The sequence below is a fragment of the Anopheles stephensi genome, chromosome 3 (assembly GCF_013141755.1).
Source record: "Anopheles stephensi strain Indian chromosome 3, UCI_ANSTEP_V1.0, whole genome shotgun sequence".
Classification (NCBI taxonomy): domain Eukaryota; kingdom Metazoa; phylum Arthropoda; class Insecta; order Diptera; family Culicidae; genus Anopheles; species Anopheles stephensi.
This window is the reverse complement of record NC_050203.1, coordinates 7007849-7027889: the sequence shown is the minus strand read 5'-3', so window position 1 is coordinate 7027889 and position 20041 is coordinate 7007849. Positions and strand designations below refer to the sequence as shown.

Below are 20041 nucleotides of genomic sequence, written 5' to 3'. Positions count from 1 at the left end.
CGGGGAAGAACTTCAAACGAAGAAGAGAATGAAGCGGAGAAATAGAATCACAAGCTTGAGAAGGTTTTATGGTTCAACGATGCTTATTTCAGTTGTTTTGAAATAACGCTTGAATTTATAAGAAAACATCACCGAAATTGGTTCAATGCCAGATGGTCCTCTTAAAACTGGGCGTAGGAGTTGAGATGTTTGATATCGATTTGTGTTGCAATTCGTATCGAAAATAGACAACCACCACTCCATATCAGCTGTTTGTTGACGTCCAGAATGATTCATCCTCCGAGGCGTCGAGAGCTCGCACCCAACCGACGTCACGCGAAACGCAATCAAAACAAAGCCGAACAGAGTCTCCAGCGCGTGTGTACGGAACCGGCTTATTAAATCTGCATAGTGAAACAAACTCACAAGCCGCAGTCACAAGCCGGCTGGCGTCCGCGAGGGCAACGTGCGAGCGAGGTTCGTCGTTTGTTTATGCGTTGAAGTCGTTTGAATCATGCGTGGCGGGCGTTTCGCGCCGGTCGTTTTGATGTTGTTTTCACCACTGGTGTCTATGATGTGCAATAAAACATATTTTCCCACCGGTGCGTGGGCTACTACGATCGATAATGTCAGCGATGGTGTATTGTTTCGTTGTTTGTGGTGATAAAACTACCAACAATCGAAGTTTGTACAGATTAAAATTAACAAAACTATTTATTAAGCTAAAGAAAATATTCCTTCAGCAGAGATGCAGTATACAAAACATGTCAATAATGAGCAGTGCGTGTGTGTGTGTGTGTGATTTATATTTAACAATTTATGTTGTACGTAGATTAAGCACTCCAACCGCTTCGACACGATTCGCTTTCGAAACTGTTCTACAGCGGTGAATTCTGCCGTGGTGAATAACGCTCTTCGGTGGTGAATTCACATCTGCTGCGCCTGACAGTATGCTATCCTTTTGCCGCCAGCAGCGCTTTATGCAATCGCTTCCAAAACAGCAACTGCTCGTCGGCCGATTTCGTTGGCCATTTGATGTACGTTTTCGTTTTCAACAGATAGCTGAGCGTTTTGGGACATTTGCGCTTGGGAAGGTCCTCAAGGAGTACCAGGATGAGTTCATCTCTACGCGTTTCAAGCAATCTGGAAGAAGATCGTAGCATTAATATTACCAATCAAGCAAAGAAACACAAGCCATTCTTACCGATGCTGAGCAAGATGCATCTCAAACTGACACCAGTGACTGAGCAGGAAGCTTTCGGACACTATCAGCATCAGGCAGCGCGATCGGTCCATGCACGAAATTATGTTCTCCAAAATTCCGTATCCAACCTGCAAAACAATGATCGAGTATTAATCACGACCTATCTGAATCAATCCTTGAAAGCCTTGTTCAACCGCACCTCAAAATCCCGCTCATGCAAACACAGATTGATCTGGCTTACACCCTCCATGTTCGGGAGTAACTGATCCAGCACCCACGTCCGATCCGCATTGCTGTAGCTGACAAACACATCGTAGTGGAAGTCGGCCTCCTTCAGCAGTCCACTCTTGTCCAGATACAGCTTGTCGTCGTTAAAGAAGCTTAGCACGGCCGAGTTTTTAATGATCTTGAAGAAGTACTTTATGTGGAACCAGTAGTAGAACAGCCCGACCCCACACACGATCAGGAAGCTCACCGCAACGCTGACCAGTATGTACACCAGTGCATAGTTCCTGACATGTTCCTGCTCCACCGGTGCCTCCAGCTCCGGCAGATCCGCATTGATCAGCTCATCGTCCGGTATCATACAGTCGACCAGTTCCAGCGGATCGAGCTTCTGATTGCTGGTAAAGTTCATGCACAGATACTCCGACTCATCGTAATCGAACAGCTGAACGTGCTGTAGCGAAAGCTTGGTCGATGGAACGCTGGGAGCGATTCCATGCTTACCCACGATCAACGGTTCCGCCGAAATCGTGTACGCGCCCGGCACATCCGTCCTGTTGTGGAGAATGTTGCGCAAAAACTTGACGTAGTTACACGAGCACTGGATCGTATTGCCACCCAGGCCCATCGCCGACAGGCGTGAGAAATCGTACAGCATATCGGTGGTCAGTATGACGATACTGTTGTTGCGCAGATTTACGCTCTCCAGTGCCTCGGTCGAGGTAAAAACCTGCTGGTTCCAGGCCGAGATGTAGTTGTAGCTTAGATCCAGCTGCTCGAGATTGCTCAAGTTGGCGAAGCTTTCCCGATGCAGCATGCGCAGTATATTGCCGCGCAGGTTTAACACGCGCAGCTTCTGCAACGGAGCCAACCAGTTCAGCTGCTGCACCATCGAGTCTTTGAAGTACAGCACCTCGATGCTGTTGGCCAGCAGTGTGAAGCTGGCCGAGTGGAGCGATTGCGCTACGCCGACGTTGTACGAAATGTCAAGCATTTCGATCGATTTCGCCAGAAACAAATAGTCCACGATCGCGGGCAGCCCGATGTTGCAGTAGCTGACGTACTTCACCCGCCGCTGGACCGACCGCAGCGCAATGAACGCCTGGTACTCGAGCCGAGTGTTGGACAGATCGAGAAACACTAGATTGATGAGTGGGAAAAACATGTCCTGGTGAAGATCGACACCGGCGATCAGTTTCATGAACGGATTCTCGATGCGCTCCTCACCGACGCGGCGCGTGTCCATGTTGGACAGGTCTAGGTGGAGCAAACTGCGCAGCGGGTAGAAGATCTCGGGCGGGAGCGTTGTGATGTGATTGAACGATAGGAAGAGATATTGTAGATTAACGTTCTTGAAGAAGTCGGGTGGAAGGGTCCGGAGGCTACAGTTTCGCATATCGAGCACGCGCAGTTTTGTAAGTTGCGGTAGCCTGTTGTGCTCGGCTGAAATTGTGGACAAGCGGAAACGACAAAGTCAGCATGACGTAGACAGTTTCCTGAGCACGATACACACTTACCTGAGTGATCATAGAACTCGGTAAAGAAATTACCACTCATCGAGAGTAGACGAACGTTTGGGAATTTCTTCAGCGAGGGCGACGGGACGAGCGTTAGAGCATTGTATGCCAGTGAGAGATGTTGCACGTCCTGTTGGGGGCGATTGAAGTATTCGAATTAACTTGACGCACTCTTGATCTACCTACTGTTAAAAGTCACACGCGAATAAAAAACAAGAACACGCACACGCGCCCGCGTAGATGCTTTACTTAACACGATTGATTGTTTTCGGTTGCCGGAGATTACCGGGCGTTAGGATCCCTGCTTTTTGGGGTTCCGCCGTTCGAATGGCCACACGACGTACAACCCGTTCGAAACGGTGCACGAAAGTCTGTCAGGTTAATCCCTCATCAAGATAGCGCTAATTCGCACAGATTATCGATAACCGTATCAGAGGCACCAAGTATAGCGGTGAGCACGGCACGGCACGGCCCTAGTGGAGCTAGGCGAAGAAAAAAAAAATAGTTCAAGTCACGCGTAAGGATTTCTACTTATTTTCTGTTCTGCTCCGGTTGGATCGCTACTGCGGATGAATGTTATCTTCCGGGGTGATTTGGTTTAGTCTACGATTTCTTCAGCACGGCTTTAAAGGACTTTCTTCCTGCCCTGGTGGATCGTAGTTCAAGTAGCTTATTTTTGAGACATTCACAAGTGGATGCTTTGGGTGGAATGTTTGTCTCTGGTAGGTCGGTTGGATTACGTACATCCAGTAGCGTAGCACTCGATCATATAATGCGAACTCTGGCATGAGAGCACGAGTATCGGTCAGAAACAGACAAGCGAAGAATAATATAATGGCGACGTTTGTTTTGAAATTTGTGATAAGAAATATAACAAATGAAGCTCTTATCCAATTTCTTCCTCTAACCGGTTCCCTATCAACCGTTTCAACTCTCCGTCCAGCTCTTTCCCTCACTCTCGCTCTCTCTCTCACACACGAAATCACGCACGCGCCGCGCCACCAACAGATCAACTCGTTAATGTGCTACACTCGTTGCCAAGGTTACGGAAATCGAAATCGAAGCATCATCATCATCAAGCATCGTCTATCGAACGGAACTCCCTTTTCCTCCCCTATCGCGCCCTTCTTCTTCCAACGGTTAATTGCGCTTTGCTTTCTTCCTCCTGGCTTGTTAACACCTTTGATAAAAACGAATAACAAAAAAACGGCAAGCAAAAAACATTCGCTCGTTATCATTTTCCGGCGATAGCTCCAAAGCACTGATTGTGAGCCCATGTCACTTGCACAGAGCTTCCAGAATCTGCACACCGCTCGCGCACGCATCAAATCACATCGGACGCAGACGCGTTTGTAAGTGACGCCCGCGGCAACACACTCGACACATTCACCTCACCGTACACGTGCAGGCGCGTCTTACGTACTACAGAGCACTCTTCATTGCACGATGACAAACGCGTCATGGAATTCTTTCCCACCGGATACTAACTTCAAGTGGCACCAGTGCACTGACACTCTGCACCAAGCTGGTGAAGCCGCGATCGTTCAGCAGCAAATTCGACATATCGAGCGCATGCCGGCCCGGGCGCACCGTAAGCCTTCCATCCTGTGTCACCCACGGCAGATAGTTGTTCGCGCTGCCGAGCAAACATTCGGGCTGGCCCTGCTGCAAGCTTGACCCCACGTGGAAGGCGTTCAGCGGGATGTTGTACCGTTCGCCCGGCCGGTGGGGCAAATAGTTGGGCCAACCATTGCCGTAACACGCGTAGCTGCCACCACAACCGAGCACATCACAGTCGGTTGGGTCTTCGGCCGTGGCTGTCGCCCCCCCGGAACGACCCGCGCGGTACACACTTTCGGGCAGCACTAGCAGCAGGATGACGAGCGCGATAAGGTTCCGGTAGGACTCGGTTATTTCCATTCGATACGATGCGCTACCAACCTGCCGGACGTACCGTTGGTAAGCAACTGAAGTCCGGCCGGGCGGTGATAACCAGCTTCGACGTCCGGTCGATACGGGTCGGGTCGTTATCGGGGCTGATTGGCGCGGACCGGTGGTCAGTACGGTGCGTAACCAATGGTGCATTATCTGATAGCGATAGACGGGACCACTGATAAGTGTCCAAGACCGAAGCAGGACCACGCTCGTCATAGAAGCTCTGCCTTCGCGAGGATGTTATCCGGTTAGAAAAAGGGCTTGATTAGTTCAGGAATCATTTATAGGGTTCCGTCTTATCGTGAAGCACTTTTATAGCGCTCTTTTAGGTAGTTATCACCTCTAATCTACCGATAGCGCGTTCGCCAATCGGTCCCATCGATGGGACTCTCTCTCTCTCTCTCTCGCTATCAAGAAGAAGGGTGTTGTTTACCGACCTGTTGGGGGATTTGTTTACCTCGACGACTGTTCAGCTGCTTGTGGAGGTGATAAACTGCGATAGGAGGGTGATTACTTTAGAATACCAATTACCTATCGTGGTAGCAGTAAGTGTATTCCTTTACACCATCGCCATCCATAAACCAATTGCAAATCTGGGAACTGCTCAGACCAAAGACCACCTTTACAGCTCTTGATCGCGCTGTATCAATTTCTCAATCTCATCTATAAACTTCGCTCCTTTTTCATCTTGTACACTCTTTATTATCTCTTCTAGTTCTCACCATCATGTCTTGTCCCGATCAAACCCCGAGTGACTTCATCCGTTCATTGCACTTTATGACTTGACTGCATACTAATGACTGCATTTATAACTCCCTATCTTGCATTCACTTTTCCACTGTTTCCTCACGATCGGTCCACGGACAAGGATGTTCGGTTTCCAATGTCAACGTGTCCATGGCCTTCCTCCCGTCCAATAAGAACCGGTTCATGAAACGCGCGCGATCATCTTTTCCAAGCCGGATCCAAGGGAAGCAAGCATCTGCTTATCGACGAGATCACCAACACATAGGGTGAGTTTCGCTGCACTTTCGGACTATGGGCGCGTCTCAGGAGGAGGCCTAATTTCCACACGATTGCTTACTTAAAGTTGGCCGGTTCTTGGTAACGCACGATCGCTATTTACTCCTTTCGTAATGGGTTTTACGATATCGTTTCACGCTCGTTTCACGTTATGAAACGCGAGCGAAAACATTCGAACAGTACACCTGTTTCTATTTATTGCAGTGACTTGCACTGTTCGTTTCGGTTCACTCGACACCCCCGCATGGCAGTGGCATTTACCTCAGTCTCGTACTGTTTTGTTGGTAAAGTCCTTACAGCTAATGAGTAGCGGTAGCTAACTAGTTCTTTCCCTTACGGTCTCGTGTGTGTTTCAGATAGCACAGCCCCGGGTGTCACGTACAGTGAAGGCTTAACATCTAACGCTTACACTAACGCTCCTGTGTTGTATCACTTTTGGGTCACGTTGAAGCGGGAAAAACGAAAAAACAAAACACGATCAACTTCCAAAACAAAGCCACTAAAGCTTCGGTGTGTTTTCGTAATCACAGCAAGGGCAAATTTAAAACAAAACCCAGGCGGGACTGGCACATAACCAGCAGCCGAACGACGTATCAAAAATGTCACTTTCGAATTAATTCACGTGCTATGCTTATGGAACTGTAAATAATACGCACATACACACACACACGCATTCACACATGCACACTTTTCACCCCCGTTTCGACGGTTGGAGGGTAGGGTGGATAGGGGTAGGAGTTCATTTTTTAAGCTTCAACGCACGTTTCTGTAATAAACGGTCGCACGTACGGCCGCACGCCGGTCACTAACGGCCACATGCTGCGTGTGAGGAAATTGCATCATAAAACACACGCACACACACGCATTCGCTCACGATCGGTCGATGTCATAAGGAAGCACTGCAACCGCAACTCGGAGTTGGTAAAACAATGACACTTTAATTGTGTCCATCATCACGCAAAAGTGGACACGGAGAACTCTTCCAAGATGCAGATTGATCGCACACGCACACGCAAACGCAACAGAAGCTCAGCAGCCTGCGCTCCCGGACAGGATGGCCTTGACGATGATCATGCAGATGCGCTTGATGCGTTGCGCTTCCTCGCGCTGCTCGAGCCGATCGCGCAGCGGCAGCGTTAGGAACCTAACGATCTGCACCAGATAGATGAAGAACACGAGGGTCACGAACTGGACAGAGAGAGAGAGAGAGAGGTGAAAAGGTGAGCAATCCTGAAGAAAAGCTGCAACAGGGACTTTTGGGGACTTACAAAACTTCTTCACTAGCAGATCGAAGGAACCGTCGACGATTGCATCGGGAACGAGCCCGCCGGAGAGGTCAGACTGGTTGGGCAACTCGATCAAGGTGCTGTTGGCCTCGGCAAACTCGAGCGTCGACTTTGTAGCGTTGACCAGCCCATCTACCACGGTGATCAACGTTTGCTGTTTTGGGGGATGGAATTTGAGATTAGGGAATATTCTGAAGCATTCACCCTCTGCAGCTACTTACCGAACACATATCACGAGTACACATGGTGATGTTGATGATGATCGCCTACGTCCTCGTAAACCTACACGCTGGAAGCAAAGCTTCTAAATCTCCGCCGACAGCGAACGAAACCAAGAACGACGACGGAAAGCGGTCGATCTACGAAGAACTAACGGCGCGAACTGATGGTGAACCGCGAAAAAACGCAACACCGAACCATGTGCGCGTACGCACGCTTCACTTGGATCCGTTCGCTCTCAGCCAACTACAACGTCGCGCTCTCTCGCTCTAACACTTGCTACAACTATTCCGTTCGCTGTTGCAGGCGATGGCACACGGTGGCGACCTTGAGCATTTATGTGGACCTGACGACCGCGAACGCGAAACGCAAAGAAACCGGTGCGGATGTGACGGGAAGTAGCGCTGAGATCTGAGTTAGTGTCAGGGAAACAGAGTGAAAAGGTGCACGAGATAGAGCGAGAGAGAGAGAGAGAGAGAGATTCCAAATGGAAAGGAAACAGCAACAAATCATAGTAGTAGGCACGGCTAGTAGTAGGCGCTGGCAGTGGAAACGGTACAACCTAGCAACGGAGTGCGAGACAGAGACCACATACAAAAACAGCTGACGAATGTGTATCGCACCACTACAAACATTTACTTACTACGACGATTGCACGGTTAAATGCATCGGCGCATTCTTGGTGTTACGCGCGGCAGGGTTTTGCTGGGGGCTGGTTTGTTTTCCCATGCTTAACATGGAGTGGCTGGCTTGTTAGCACAGTCACAGGTACAGGTTATGATTACGACATTGTTTCTAGTGGCATTAGGGCAGTGCTGTAAAGCCATTCGTTCTTACCTGCCAACCGAACTGGCAACAAGCGACGAACCTCTTTCTGCTTCTTTGCGTTTGACGTCAATATGGTGTATTTGTGTTTGGAATCAAATGTTACCACCAATACTATAAATATTTCACTGATTTGGGACACGCAGCTATGATAGATCGAGGGGATTCCCTGAGAGAGAGAAAAAAAACTGGAATCGGCTTAACTAAAACCTTCCCTGCCTTGGTGGGGGGGGTTAGGCTTAAGATTGGGGTAGTTTTAGAAGAAATGAGCGCCTTATGTTTTACTATACCACAAACGAAGTGAAGGGATTCATAAGTCCCCCGTACGGTACACACCATGCGCCGTGTTGCTATTTTTAGCATTCTGCCTTTTCCAAACATTTTTTTGGGTAAAATTTTGAGGTCGTAAAATTTAATGAAGATATATTATTGCTTTCTCGCACACGCAACACAGGCGACGGAAATGGGAGCTTTATCAGTGTGTTTTTTTGTTGTTGTTCCCATTGCATAACGCAAGGCTTAGAAATTCGCAACCGCAAGCCCAAGGGTTTTGGCGCTTTGAAGTGTGAAACACTAGTGCTAACTAGTGTGGCCGTGTTTTGTTGCAACGGAATTGGTGAGTTCGGTTGTACCCAACGTGCCTTCAAAACCCATCGCTTCAACTCGAATGAATGAAGTTCAGCTGTTGAGCGATCGGAATTGTGTTGATTCAAAATTTGCCTAGCGCTTTCCGCACACTCCGACACTGCACCCATTTCGCTGAATGGCCCAACGTCTGCCCCTATAGGTGTGCAACGGTGCTGCTGTTGATCGTACGTAATTGGCTGTATACATTAGCAGGTTTGTAAATTTGTTTGCGCCTCCGGTTTCAAGGTTCCGTGGACCGTGTAGCGGTGGCTGGGTAGAATATGCACACGCGAACAAGAATCGAGGTTCAATTCTATCGCCAAGTTTTGGGATTGTTAAACTTCAAACGGTCACACGGGTAGCTCGCTGAGTGTAAAGAGGCAGGGTGAGCGAGTCCGAACCGACCGAACACTCCTCCACGCATCGCATGAGTCGATCACCTCGAACAAAGTTGCGACATCGATATTCAAAAACTTCCTGACCTCCACGGCGCACCAAAGTCAGCTAGCCGGAAGATCCGCTTTCGAATCTTGATGTCCTTTTCCACATCTTCGCATCCGTTGAACGATCAAGAAAAAAAAATCGGTGAATATATTTCCCCAAAAGTTATTCATTTTTTTTCTCTCGCCTTGAGCTAATGCCCATCACCGCTCATCGTTATCTAATATAATATCCTTTGATGTTCTTTCTATCGGTGAATGTGAAGGACTCAATCTCTATCGAGATATTGGTGACTAACCAAGCACATGTTCGCTGCCTATTTCTACCGAGTATGGCCACAGATTTTTATTCCGAGGCGTAATATGAGAGCATGGGATGTTTCTATGTCGAGGATTCTTTTCGATTGATTAGCTGCTTCTTCTTGACTTAACGACTTGTGTGATCATGCCGGCTATATCAAGGCCTTCTAGATCAAATAATACCACGTCAAAGGCATATATCGACGCAAGGTAGTTGCGACAGCGGCGCTGGTCTTCACACGGCAGGACCGGGGTTCAAGTCTCATCTGGCCCGTTCCCCCATAGTGTGAGGACTAACTATCGAACTATGCCAGAGAAGGCCAGCCAGTGGTCGTTAAGCCAAGAAGAGAGAGAGAGAGATGGAGAGTCAGATAATCGGTCCTCACTATGGAGGAACGGTCCAGATAGGATTTGATCATCGATCATGCCGTGTGACGATCGGCGACGCTATCACTATACTACCAGAACATATCTTATAGACTCTAAACGTTCTGCTTAAAATTAAATTAAAATTTAAAAATAAATATTTGCAGAAATCGGCGTGAAGACCTTTTTATCCCGGGTATCGTTCCGTCATTCAACAGTCCAGAGTCCAGTTTCAAGCGAGGATCTTAAATTTCCGAGTCGGCTTGAAATTTACTGCCATAAAAATAATATTGCATGCAGTAAATAAAATAACAATTTCGTACATCTGCGTTGGAGCAAATATAAACTTTCATTTCTTGCTTCACCTACCTTACACTAACTAGCTTGTCCAATGCAATCCATTGAACTTTCCAAATGCATCTCAACCCAATACCAATACGATCATAATATGAAAATGAGCATGATCCATCCCTCACGAAAAAAAATCCCTTAACTGGGCCATTATTAGCACCCACCCGGTTCATCAACCAGCTGGTGCCTTTTCAAGGTTTACCACCGACGATAGAAAACTCAAGGACACATTGAGTCACAGCGATGCGTTATATAACCGTGTGGAATAAATTATGCTCGAACTAGATTATCGCACGACCCGTCTCGCTAGTGAGCCGTCTTGAAGCAGAAGGAAAGATCGAGAGTATTACCTCCACAACCATGCTTGAAGAATACTCTCCAAAGCTTCGACCATCTTTTCTTGAACTTTGTCGACGTATTTTCCCATTCACATAATCGGCCAGGAGTTCAACCAACTTGAAGCGTTGACCCCTATTCGATTGCATTACATCCGTCGAAATACGGATCACAAATATGCAAAACCCCCAAACAGCTGGAACAAAAACTAGTTTGTGGACGCACCCGGTCACAACCTACTTCGTTCGCTTATCTTGCACGCAGGCAGGTCGGTGACAACGTGAAATGGCGTCAGCCGTGTGATCATCGGAACGAAACGCTGCTCATATGCCACCACCAAGCCGATTGTGCATCGCAATCGTGGCGTGAAGCTAATTTGACAGCAAACCTATGCCACCTTACCCTGGTAGAAGAGATGGGGCTTTGAACGGGCGACCTCACCCATTGCCCGAAGATGCCAGTCACACGACAATACTATAATACTAAACAGTAATTATTAAACAACAGCACCCCACTCACACACCCTTGCGAGATCGCACCTCGGCCACAGGTCAGTAATTTTCCGAACAAAGTTCCGATTTATCGGGAACCTTCAATCTGTGGTGCGTTGCAGCGTTGCGATCTTGAAGTCACCGATTATGTACCCGCGTGGCGCAGTTTGCAGTTTGGTAACTGGTAACTCCCTCCCATCGGCGTCCGTCGAGCAGCAGCGAAAACAACAAACTCGAGTGAGTGTGCTCTCCAAATGCAATCATTATGGCCCGGCGAGCCTGCCAATTAACGGAAACTAACGGCCACGGGCAGATGATGAGTAAGCGCGTGGCGGCAAAGCATACTACTTCGGGATGCTTCTTGCACCCTTGTTGGCGGGACGTGCCTTCGGGGCTGATTCAGGTTAAGTATCCTTCTGGGGAATGGTTGGGCGCTCGTTGAAGGTGGCGGTGGGTCCTTCACGACTATCGACGACCATTGCCCAACGTTATCCTCTCGATGAGAATCCCGCGGACGAAGCTGTGTTGGGGCAGAAGAATTTGGCAAATGAACCGAGCTGCGCGGGCTGCGGGCGGTTGGATGCTTCAAAGGGCAATGGCAGGTCCAGCGACTCCAGTACGCCAAGGTCGATCACTCGTCGTGAACACTCTCGATCACGGCTTGTTATGTGCAGCTCGGGGAGTGAGCCATCTCCACCTTATCGACATAATGCTAATGGGTCATCGCTTTTTGGTGGCTCGTCTTAGTGGGTCAACCGTGTGTGTGTGGCGGTTTTTTTATTCAGGTCACCGCGCGATGTCACACGCTGTCCTGTCAAAGCCGTTCTCCGTAGTAGGTGTTGGTGTTGAAACCTCTTGGCCAGCTAATACTGTCCCAGAGCGCAATATAATTGGGGTATGGCCGACCAATAACATAACCTCAAAGGCCCGACAAAGAAAAAACCAGCCTTCACGCCAATACACTTCCTTGTTTTAAAATTCGCCCCAGTTGTGGACGATCGCATTTGCGAACGGCGCGAAACACCGCGACACCCAAAATACGAAACCCCGAATGTCCGCGTCTAGTGGACGCTCCTAATGCACCTCTTTCGATTCGGCCAAATCGTCACTCATCCCCACTCACTGCGGCGCGGCGCCTCACGCTCCACGGGCTGTACGCTGGCCGGTGCGTTTTGAAGGATCCTCGAACGGCGTGCGCGATCGCGCTGGGCTGAACCGCGCTGGTCGATAAGATGATGCTGCTGTTGCTGCTTTGCGTCGTATAAAAAGCTACATTGATGGTCAACCTCGGGTCAGTCGCTCGCAGCAGCACGGCAGTGATTTGTGTACAGTGTTGATCCTCTGCTCGATCCGATCGTTCGGCACACTATTAATCCTCCTGCAGATACATCATCAGGACAGTCGCAGCCCTGTTTACGGTAGCGAGTTCAAGTGTTTGACGTTGCATTCGAGTGCATTGTGCGTGTTTGTTTTGTGTGCATTATTGTGAAGCAAATTACCAGCAGCAGAATGAAACTGTTCGGCAGCAGCAGCACCCTGCTCTTGATCCTGATCATCGGCCTGGTGTGGAGTGAACAGCTGGAACAGGACAATGATACGAACGATCTCGAAACGGCCGAGTCTGCCTTCCACATCGACCCGAAGACAGGTAGGGAAGCGAGCGGAGTCACAGACTCACCCGGCCAGTTCTCGCTTACGATCCCGGCTTTCTTTCTCTTCCTGCAGTGATCTTTACCGGGCTTGCGGGTATTGGTGCGCTGGTCGTGAAGGGCATTGCGCTCGGTATCGGTGGCGGTAAGCTGCTCCTGTTGGCCAAGAACTCGGGCAACTCGCACAGCTCCTCGGGCTGGGACAGTACGTCCTCCTCCAAATCCTACTCCTCCCACCCGTCCTATCCGGCGTACAAGTCCTACTCGAGCAGCCACTCGTCGTCGGACGACTCGAAGTCCACGTCGTACACCGGGAGCTTGAAAGTGTCCGGTTCGCTAACGCCGGTGAGTTCTCAATCTTCGTCCGAAACGACTGACACGACCACGTCTGCCCCATCCAAGACAAACCTGTCGCTGGACGATCTCGATGATCCACTGCCTGAAAACTGAGTTTCGCAAAATTTCAGGTCCATTAGCGTGGCGATGCGAACACGTGGCGGCGTGGTGCATTAACGCCCCTCCCGAAACCGCTCGGAACTCGTTGCATTGTGAGGCTGATTGTCGTTTTTGGCGAACTATGTGCACTAAATTCTGGAGAGGCGAAATCCTGGAGAACCCAGGACAGGGCAGAGAAAAGGGAGACAGAGGGAGAGAGAGAGTGAGAGAGAGAGGGTGGAGGAAAGGAAAAAGGCAAGGCGCGCATCCAAAAGCGAAAACCAAACTAAATTTATTCGTCAGTTTCGTTTGTTGCTTTCTTTTGTTTTTCATCCTTACTATTGGCGTACCTTACAGCACGTATTTATAAGCGTTCATTCAACCATATTGTGATACTTTTGCTCATCAGAATAAACCGGTTTTCATCGTAGTAATGCGGCGCTGTGTTGCGTTCCATATGTCACTCACTGTAGTCCGAACGTATTAGCACGGCCCCCGACAAGCCGCTTGCCGCTCCGATCGATCAGAACTGGGACGAACTTAAAAATGGACCATGTCAACCTGCCTACCAGAACCATCGCCGGGGTGTCTCAGTTTGAGGTGAAGGTTGCGTTCGCACTTGGCAGTTTGTACAGGAAATTAAGACCGGATAATTGCATCACAGTGCTGCTTTATTAGCCACACACCTAAACGCTACGCTCTATTGCTCCATTAACTTTGGCGGCACTATGGCACGTGTTGGCTTCCTTTTCTTCACGCATGTGGTCAGCTAACATGTGGTAGTGGTGCATGTGGTTGTTTTTGCTAAAAGTCGAGTCGATATAAATCTCCGAAACGAATTTTGTGCTGTTTGGCGCAACTACCAGAACTCAAAAAACAAAACTGCCATCAATTGTCAGGGTTGCGTTTAAACTCCTTTTCTTCCTCCTCCATTAACCATTATTGATTCAATTCCTTTTGCTTGATTTGTGCTGCTACGATTCTGTCCGTTTGTGGGTAAACATCTAATTTTGGACCCATTTTTTGTGTGTGTGCCCTCACATCCAATCATATTACTAATGACGCAAACGATCTTTACGACGGTGTCATGCCACTTCCGAGTATCATTGAAACGTCCTACAAACGGCAATCAATAGTACCACCAGTTGTAGTAATAGTACGGACTGTACCAGCGGTACCGCGGATAGTACGAGTAGTACACGCCCGGATAGTACACTGGCCGGTAGTAGCTGTACGTGTACGATGCTGACTGCTGCAAATCGTCGGACACCTTCATGCTTTCCTTCTCCGTGATGGGGCTCGCCTCGCGCAGTATCTTTACCGGCGGTTGGGGTGGTGTGTTGTAGATGGCCGGTATCGGGTTCTTTTCCGCATCGAGCAGGGTGACCACCGGTTGCTGCTCGAGTGGCTGCTGGTGGGTGACTTTGCACGCGACCGCTAGCAGATAAATTAGGATGAAAAGACGGTGCTGGAAACAGAAGCTACTTAGAAATAAATGCAGGATTACTTTGAAGTTCCTCTTACAATTCCGTGGAGCATGGTATTGCGTTGAGTTCCCGGAGGCTTCTCTATGTAAACACTTTAACGTCCCAATTACAAATGGGGCGTTTTTTTTCGCGTTACCACATTTTATTCAGGTTCAAGTTCAATATCAATACGTAGAGCAACAGGTAGTATGTTCCAGAATACGATGAGCACAATAAAGCAGCTAAACAATGGTCTATTGTACGTTGCGGATTAATTGTCAACCGGTGGAGGTGTGATTTCAGTCGTCCGCAATGATCGTTACCCTGTTGGACAATGCTATTTACCTTAATATTTATCTTGTTATGAGTCTTCAAATGTGTTTACTCCTCAGTTATTAGCTTAGTTATTAGCACCTAAAAACCCGATTAAATATTCTCATTCGTAATTTTGAACTTTTTGCAAAATATCAGAATTTTGTTATTTTTTTTTATTTTTATCTTTTTCTATTTAAATTTTCTACATCATAATGACAGTTTGTCGATCACTGCTTAAAGTTACCAGCCCTGCAACACAGCAACGCTTCGATGTTGTTCGATGATTTTAAGCGCCTACACAGTATGCAATCCGCAGAACACCATTCAAATGTGCGCTGAATTTCAAAGTATAAGCGGGATGAGTGTGTTTCGCTTCGTATTTTATTTACGTGCTTTTCCACTTTAGTTGTATTGGTGTTAGAAAAACTCCCCATATCTTTTATAATTTCACAATTTGACTTTTTTGGCATAGTTTTGGTATTATGAGTTGTTTAATCGATCGATCACATAATAAAACTGAGTCCAATTCTTTTTGACTATTTTTTTTTACTGAAGGATTGTTAAAAAGATTCCTAATAATCTGTAAACCGAATAAAAGTCGCTCAGTAAAATGGATTCTACCGAAATTCCAATCATGATCATAATGCCCTAACTAATCCTCTGTTATCGCAAATGCTTAGAAAGCAAAAGCAGAGAAACCTTACAGATACTTACAACGCAGCGTTCTGCACACTATTTGCGTTATAAAGCTTAACCCGTTACGGACCGGATCGGAATGCTAAAAAGATTTCTAAAAATAACCATTCCCTTTTGCAACTCACAATCAGCCGTACACGGTTAACCTTTTCAGAAAAAAGTCATTTATGTTCATTCCTCCTATTCGCCAGTTTCCCCAGTGCCCTGCCGTGTTCGGTTGGCTGATTGAAACTTTTACAGTTTTGTGTTTATATCCCCCAGAAAAAAAAATCACCACGAAACAGTACACCGGGAACGTCTCCATCAACCCGGTGCCGGTGGGTGGGTGTGGGCCCGTCAGTGAACTGCTGTGCGAAGCTGCCCAATACGATTGTTTTGCATAAATCTGCGTGATACAACGCACAAATTGAAATGGATCCGACCGGTGCCGCGACCCGAACGACCCAACTAAACATGGAAATTTATGGATGCTACCTAATTCTGTTGGCTACTTGTGATGAATGTGTTACAGCTGATAGTCGACGACGACGATCTGCTTTCGTGACGGTGTGACATTTAGTGCGATCCGGTTTTGTTGGAACGGTGGCTTCTTTGAAGGGCTAGGATTTTGTTTTATATACCCCATTAAAATTTTTCGATCCATTTAACATCGCTAACAGGTATCGATTTAGAGCAATTAGTCATAAATTCACATCAATTTGAGTGTTTATCACCAAACTCAACAGCAACTCAACAATACGTGAGAACGTACGCACCAGATCGCATACCGGTTCCAGAGTTCCAGAGTAGCGCCATTCAAATTGCAAGCCAACACTCATCTTCCCTTTTCCCAGGCAGCCAGTTTTACTCGCGCAAAATACTCGAAGCCTACACGCGTACCGCGCGTTTTGCGTCACTAAACCAGTTTTGAGCGAAGAAATGTTGTAAAAATCGACCCAAAAGTCCCAAAAAAAAAGGTTTTTAATCGGCAAACCTATCACGGGCACGGATCAAACAGCGCACGTTCAAACCGGGTCCCGACCCTGCGCATGCGAACCCGGCGGACGTATCGACCTGCGAACATTAATTTTCCTCTTCCGCTCTCGTGTAACGCTGCCGCTAAAATGGACGGGCGGAACCATAAGGAAGGGAAGGGCACGGAAGGGAACTGGCTTAAGAAGATGTTACAGCTTCCAAGGCTGCCAAAAATAAAAAAGGAAAATCAAATGACATCGTTTAGCTTGATTTTTTTTTTATTGTTCGGCGTTGGAATGCAACGCCCGTGGCCATTTTGCGCGTCCGACTCTACCAGTTCCATTTCGCACCATTCTGTTGATGTGACCGAAAAATAAACTTTTGTTTACAGCAAATTGGCAGCATTGACGTCAATCGGACTTATCTTCATCCCCAGGGATTCTCCCAGCTGCAGGAGGATCGCAGGAGGGTGGTTGATCTGCCGGGGAGGATCGACACATATACTGATCGATAGTGTAGGAAGCTTGGGGGATCGGAGACGATGGAATATATTTTTAATCTGCACGCTTTATCACAAAACCAACTCGATCTACCCAAATGAAGAAGGAACGACAGGAGAAAAACAAGCGTCTGCGCACCTATAACTATAGCCACCACTGTGCGCGACCGAGCTTGTGCAGTACAAAAGCACATAAAGGAAAGAAAGTTCTGCCCGGTATACACACATGTTTGTGTATCGTATTCGCTTATGCTAATATAGTGTCCGTCTACCAAGTCAGTTTATTCAAAATGGCGCACGTAAAGTGGATGTCTAACTGCATTAGAAATGTGGTTCGCCCATGCAGCCCTACATGGGGCTCTCTGTTTTGCGTGTGGTAGTTGATATAATATAGTGTTTAGCAGTAGTAGTGTATCATATGTACACATCTATACATACAAACAGATGGGGAAGAAATGGGAAAAGCGTAAATAGCAGGCCCAACCATCCCTGGATCGATCCTGTATACGCGTAGGGCTGGATGTCCGGGGTTGGGTTTTGTGTGTATGCGTTACTTACATCTTGGTAGTGGTTGTTTTTAGGAATATATATTAAACCACTTGTATGGCTAATCATTTTTCCCCCAACCATAGGGAAGGAAGGAAGTGTTTTGTGCGAAACGTCTAGAAACGATTTCACTTTAAAGGTATTTTAAATATTTCAAGGAGAAACGAGTTATAAAAATACGACGTAAAAGAGGTCATAAGAGATAAAAGGATTTTTCTAGAAAATACTCTTCGAGGCCTTCGTTTGAAGTAAAGTTCATGGATTATTATTCGAAAGAATTTAAATTTTGATTTAAATTTTAGTGTCCGCAAATTGAATGCTTGTTTATCGTTAAAGTCTTGGAAAAATGGTGGTGAAATTGTACGAGTGTCTTGGGGTAAAAATATTCCTTCCAAAGACAGAGCCTCGCAGTGCTTAGTGAAGTGCCAACGAAGTGATCTTAGTGTATTGTGCATGATCAAGGTTTCAACTCTTCCAGGCAACGGTGATCGTGTGAATATCGTCTTTCGAATGTGCTTTCTGTGGTGTTTTAATGAAGTTTACAGTAAAATTTTATGATTTAGAAGTTTTTATTTCGATTTCTATTTACTTTCGAGCGTAAAATGATGATAAATTGTTGTTTTTTTACAAATGATCGTAATCGTACGAGAAGAACTGATGCGTTCAGCATCACCAGTAGTGACCGTAGTGTCCGTAGTAGTACCGTGGGTAGAAACCACCGTAGTAGTACCGTGGATAGTATCTCGGATACACGTGAATGTATTTGTGGTAACCGAAGCCAAACGTTTCCGCTTTGTCCATATCGTCCTGTGCTTCCACGGTTGCTTCGGCGCCTGGTGCATCCCGACCGACGATCTCTGCAGCACCGTCACGCTGTGCTATTCCGTCCTGATTAGCTGCTGGTGGCTCAATTTCTGCCGGGAAGGCGGCAACTACGGCCAGGATAGCGCACACGCAGAGTAGCTGTAATGCAGAATAAGATAATTAGAATCGGAGTGTATAGTGTACAACGGACCATTTTTGTAAAACCCTTACCTTGAACATAGTGAGAATGGTTGAGTTGCTGTCTCAGCTTCTAACTTTATCCGCTTGGTTTAGCGATTTGCAATTGAATGATACCAATTGGCCGGTAAGCGGTTAGCTTTTATGCTCCAACACTGAAGGCACTCCATCACGTCAAAGAACGCACATTTGACGTCACGAGTTTTAATTCTTCCCACCGCAAAGGAGACCGCTCAGGAACTGGCAGCTTTTGTGGCCGTGTGACTGTATTTCCGTTCGATCATATGGTGGCGATCAAAATCGTGTTCTGCCGCGTATCATAGGTTAATTGTCGAATTATTTATATATATATATATATATATATATATATATATATATATATATATATATATATAAAGGATAAATTACGTCAAGCGATGCTGGGGATGAGTCCGTTGCGTGTGAAGTACCGAAGGCTCAGGCCAAACTTACGGGGTGCTGATGGCGCACGCGGAGCAACCACGGAGTGATTCATGGGATCGGTGCGGTGCGTGGTTTCTTGATCACGAGTGGCAAAATTTAAATAAATTAGTAACGAGCAAACAGTAGAATGTGTAACAGACGCAATATTTTGTGAACGCGACGGGGTTGTGTTATAGTTTGTGAGTGTTTTTTTTTTTTTTAATCTGTGTTATTAATAACTGTCACAATGGGTTGTGTGTTGTAAAATCGTTTAGTTCGCTTGAATAGCGGTAGGTTTTTAGTTCAGGAATTAGATAACAGTTTTAAGAAAACTAATCGAAAAAACAGCGGAGACGGTCTTCACACGGCAGGACCGGAGATCAAATCCTACCCGAGCCGATTCCCCATAGTGATGACTGGCTATTCAAATATACGCTATCAATAAATCTAGTAAGCCAGAAATTGCAGGCATGACCTGAGAGGTCGTTAGGCAAAGAAAGAAGAATCGAAGAAACTATATTGGCTGCAACTGATCGTGAAATTGAGACGGCAATTGTGTTACTGATGTTTACTTCAATTATTTGCTCGTATGTGAATAAATAATTCAATTATGCAAAGTTCATTTGAATGTGTTCAATTCAAAATCAAAATCTTGTCTGGCACTTAAAATTCGACTGCCTCTTTCTGAAGAACTTAGGCTCAATAAAAAATTCTATGGATAATAAAAAAACTATAGTAATAATTAATTCCAAATGTTTTGACAATAGAATTGAAGCAATATGGATTGGTTTCACTATAACACTTGATTTGCTGGTGTGACGTGTAACACCCGATGGTTAGAACCCGATCTAACCCGATGGTTAGAACACAACTTCGGTGTAAGAAGGTTTGAAGACAACTCTGATGAAAGAAGT

The 20041-nt window shown here is 46.8% G+C and overlaps 4 protein-coding genes across 6 annotated transcripts; 1 reads left to right on the top strand and 3 right to left on the bottom strand.

The window, feature by feature from the left end:
• Positions 1 to 660: 660 nt before the first annotated feature.
• On the bottom strand, positions 661 to 5025 carry LOC118510433 (toll-like receptor 13). 2 transcript variants are annotated; one of them, XM_036052210.1, is made up of 5 exons: positions 4414 to 5025; positions 2926 to 3055; positions 1383 to 2851; positions 1184 to 1311; positions 661 to 1122 (listed from the first exon to the last, which is right to left on the bottom strand). In XM_036052210.1, the coding sequence occupies exons 1-5, from the start codon at positions 5008 to 5010 to the stop codon at positions 933 to 935; spliced, it is 2514 nt and encodes an 837-aa protein (XP_035908103.1). In that variant the 5' UTR covers positions 5011 to 5025; the 3' UTR covers positions 661 to 932. The 2 variants fall into 2 exon arrangements, with proteins under 2 accessions (XP_035908103.1, XP_035908104.1); XM_036052211.1 differs by lacking the exon at positions 4414 to 5025 and adding an exon at positions 3152 to 4386.
• Positions 5026 to 11132: 6107 nt separating this feature from the next.
• Positions 11133 to 13642, top strand: LOC118510431 (putative protein TPRXL). 2 transcript variants are annotated; one of them, XM_036052207.1, is made up of 3 exons: positions 11137 to 12772; positions 12850 to 13118; positions 13241 to 13642. In XM_036052207.1, exons 1-3 carry the CDS (start codon positions 12634 to 12636, stop codon positions 13247 to 13249), a joined length of 417 nt encoding a protein of 138 aa, XP_035908100.1. In that variant the 5' UTR covers positions 11137 to 12633; the 3' UTR covers positions 13250 to 13642. The 2 variants fall into 2 exon arrangements, with proteins under 2 accessions (XP_035908099.1, XP_035908100.1); XM_036052206.1 differs by having other exon boundaries at positions 11133 to 12772; positions 12850 to 13638.
• Positions 13643 to 13861: 219 nt separating this feature from the next.
• LOC118510432 lies at positions 13862 to 15250 on the bottom strand. The gene is made up of 2 exons (XM_036052208.1): positions 14733 to 15250; positions 13862 to 14676 (listed from the first exon to the last, which is right to left on the bottom strand). Exons 1-2 carry the CDS (start codon positions 14745 to 14747, stop codon positions 14338 to 14340), a joined length of 354 nt encoding a protein of 117 aa, XP_035908101.1. The 5' UTR covers positions 14748 to 15250; the 3' UTR covers positions 13862 to 14337.
• A 2984-nt stretch (positions 15251 to 18234) lies between these two features.
• On the bottom strand, positions 18235 to 18851 carry LOC118510429. The gene is made up of 2 exons (XM_036052205.1): positions 18720 to 18851; positions 18235 to 18647 (listed from the first exon to the last, which is right to left on the bottom strand). Exons 1-2 carry the CDS (start codon positions 18726 to 18728, stop codon positions 18354 to 18356), a joined length of 303 nt encoding a protein of 100 aa, XP_035908098.1. The 5' UTR covers positions 18729 to 18851; the 3' UTR covers positions 18235 to 18353.
• Positions 18852 to 20041: the final 1190 nt, after the last annotated feature.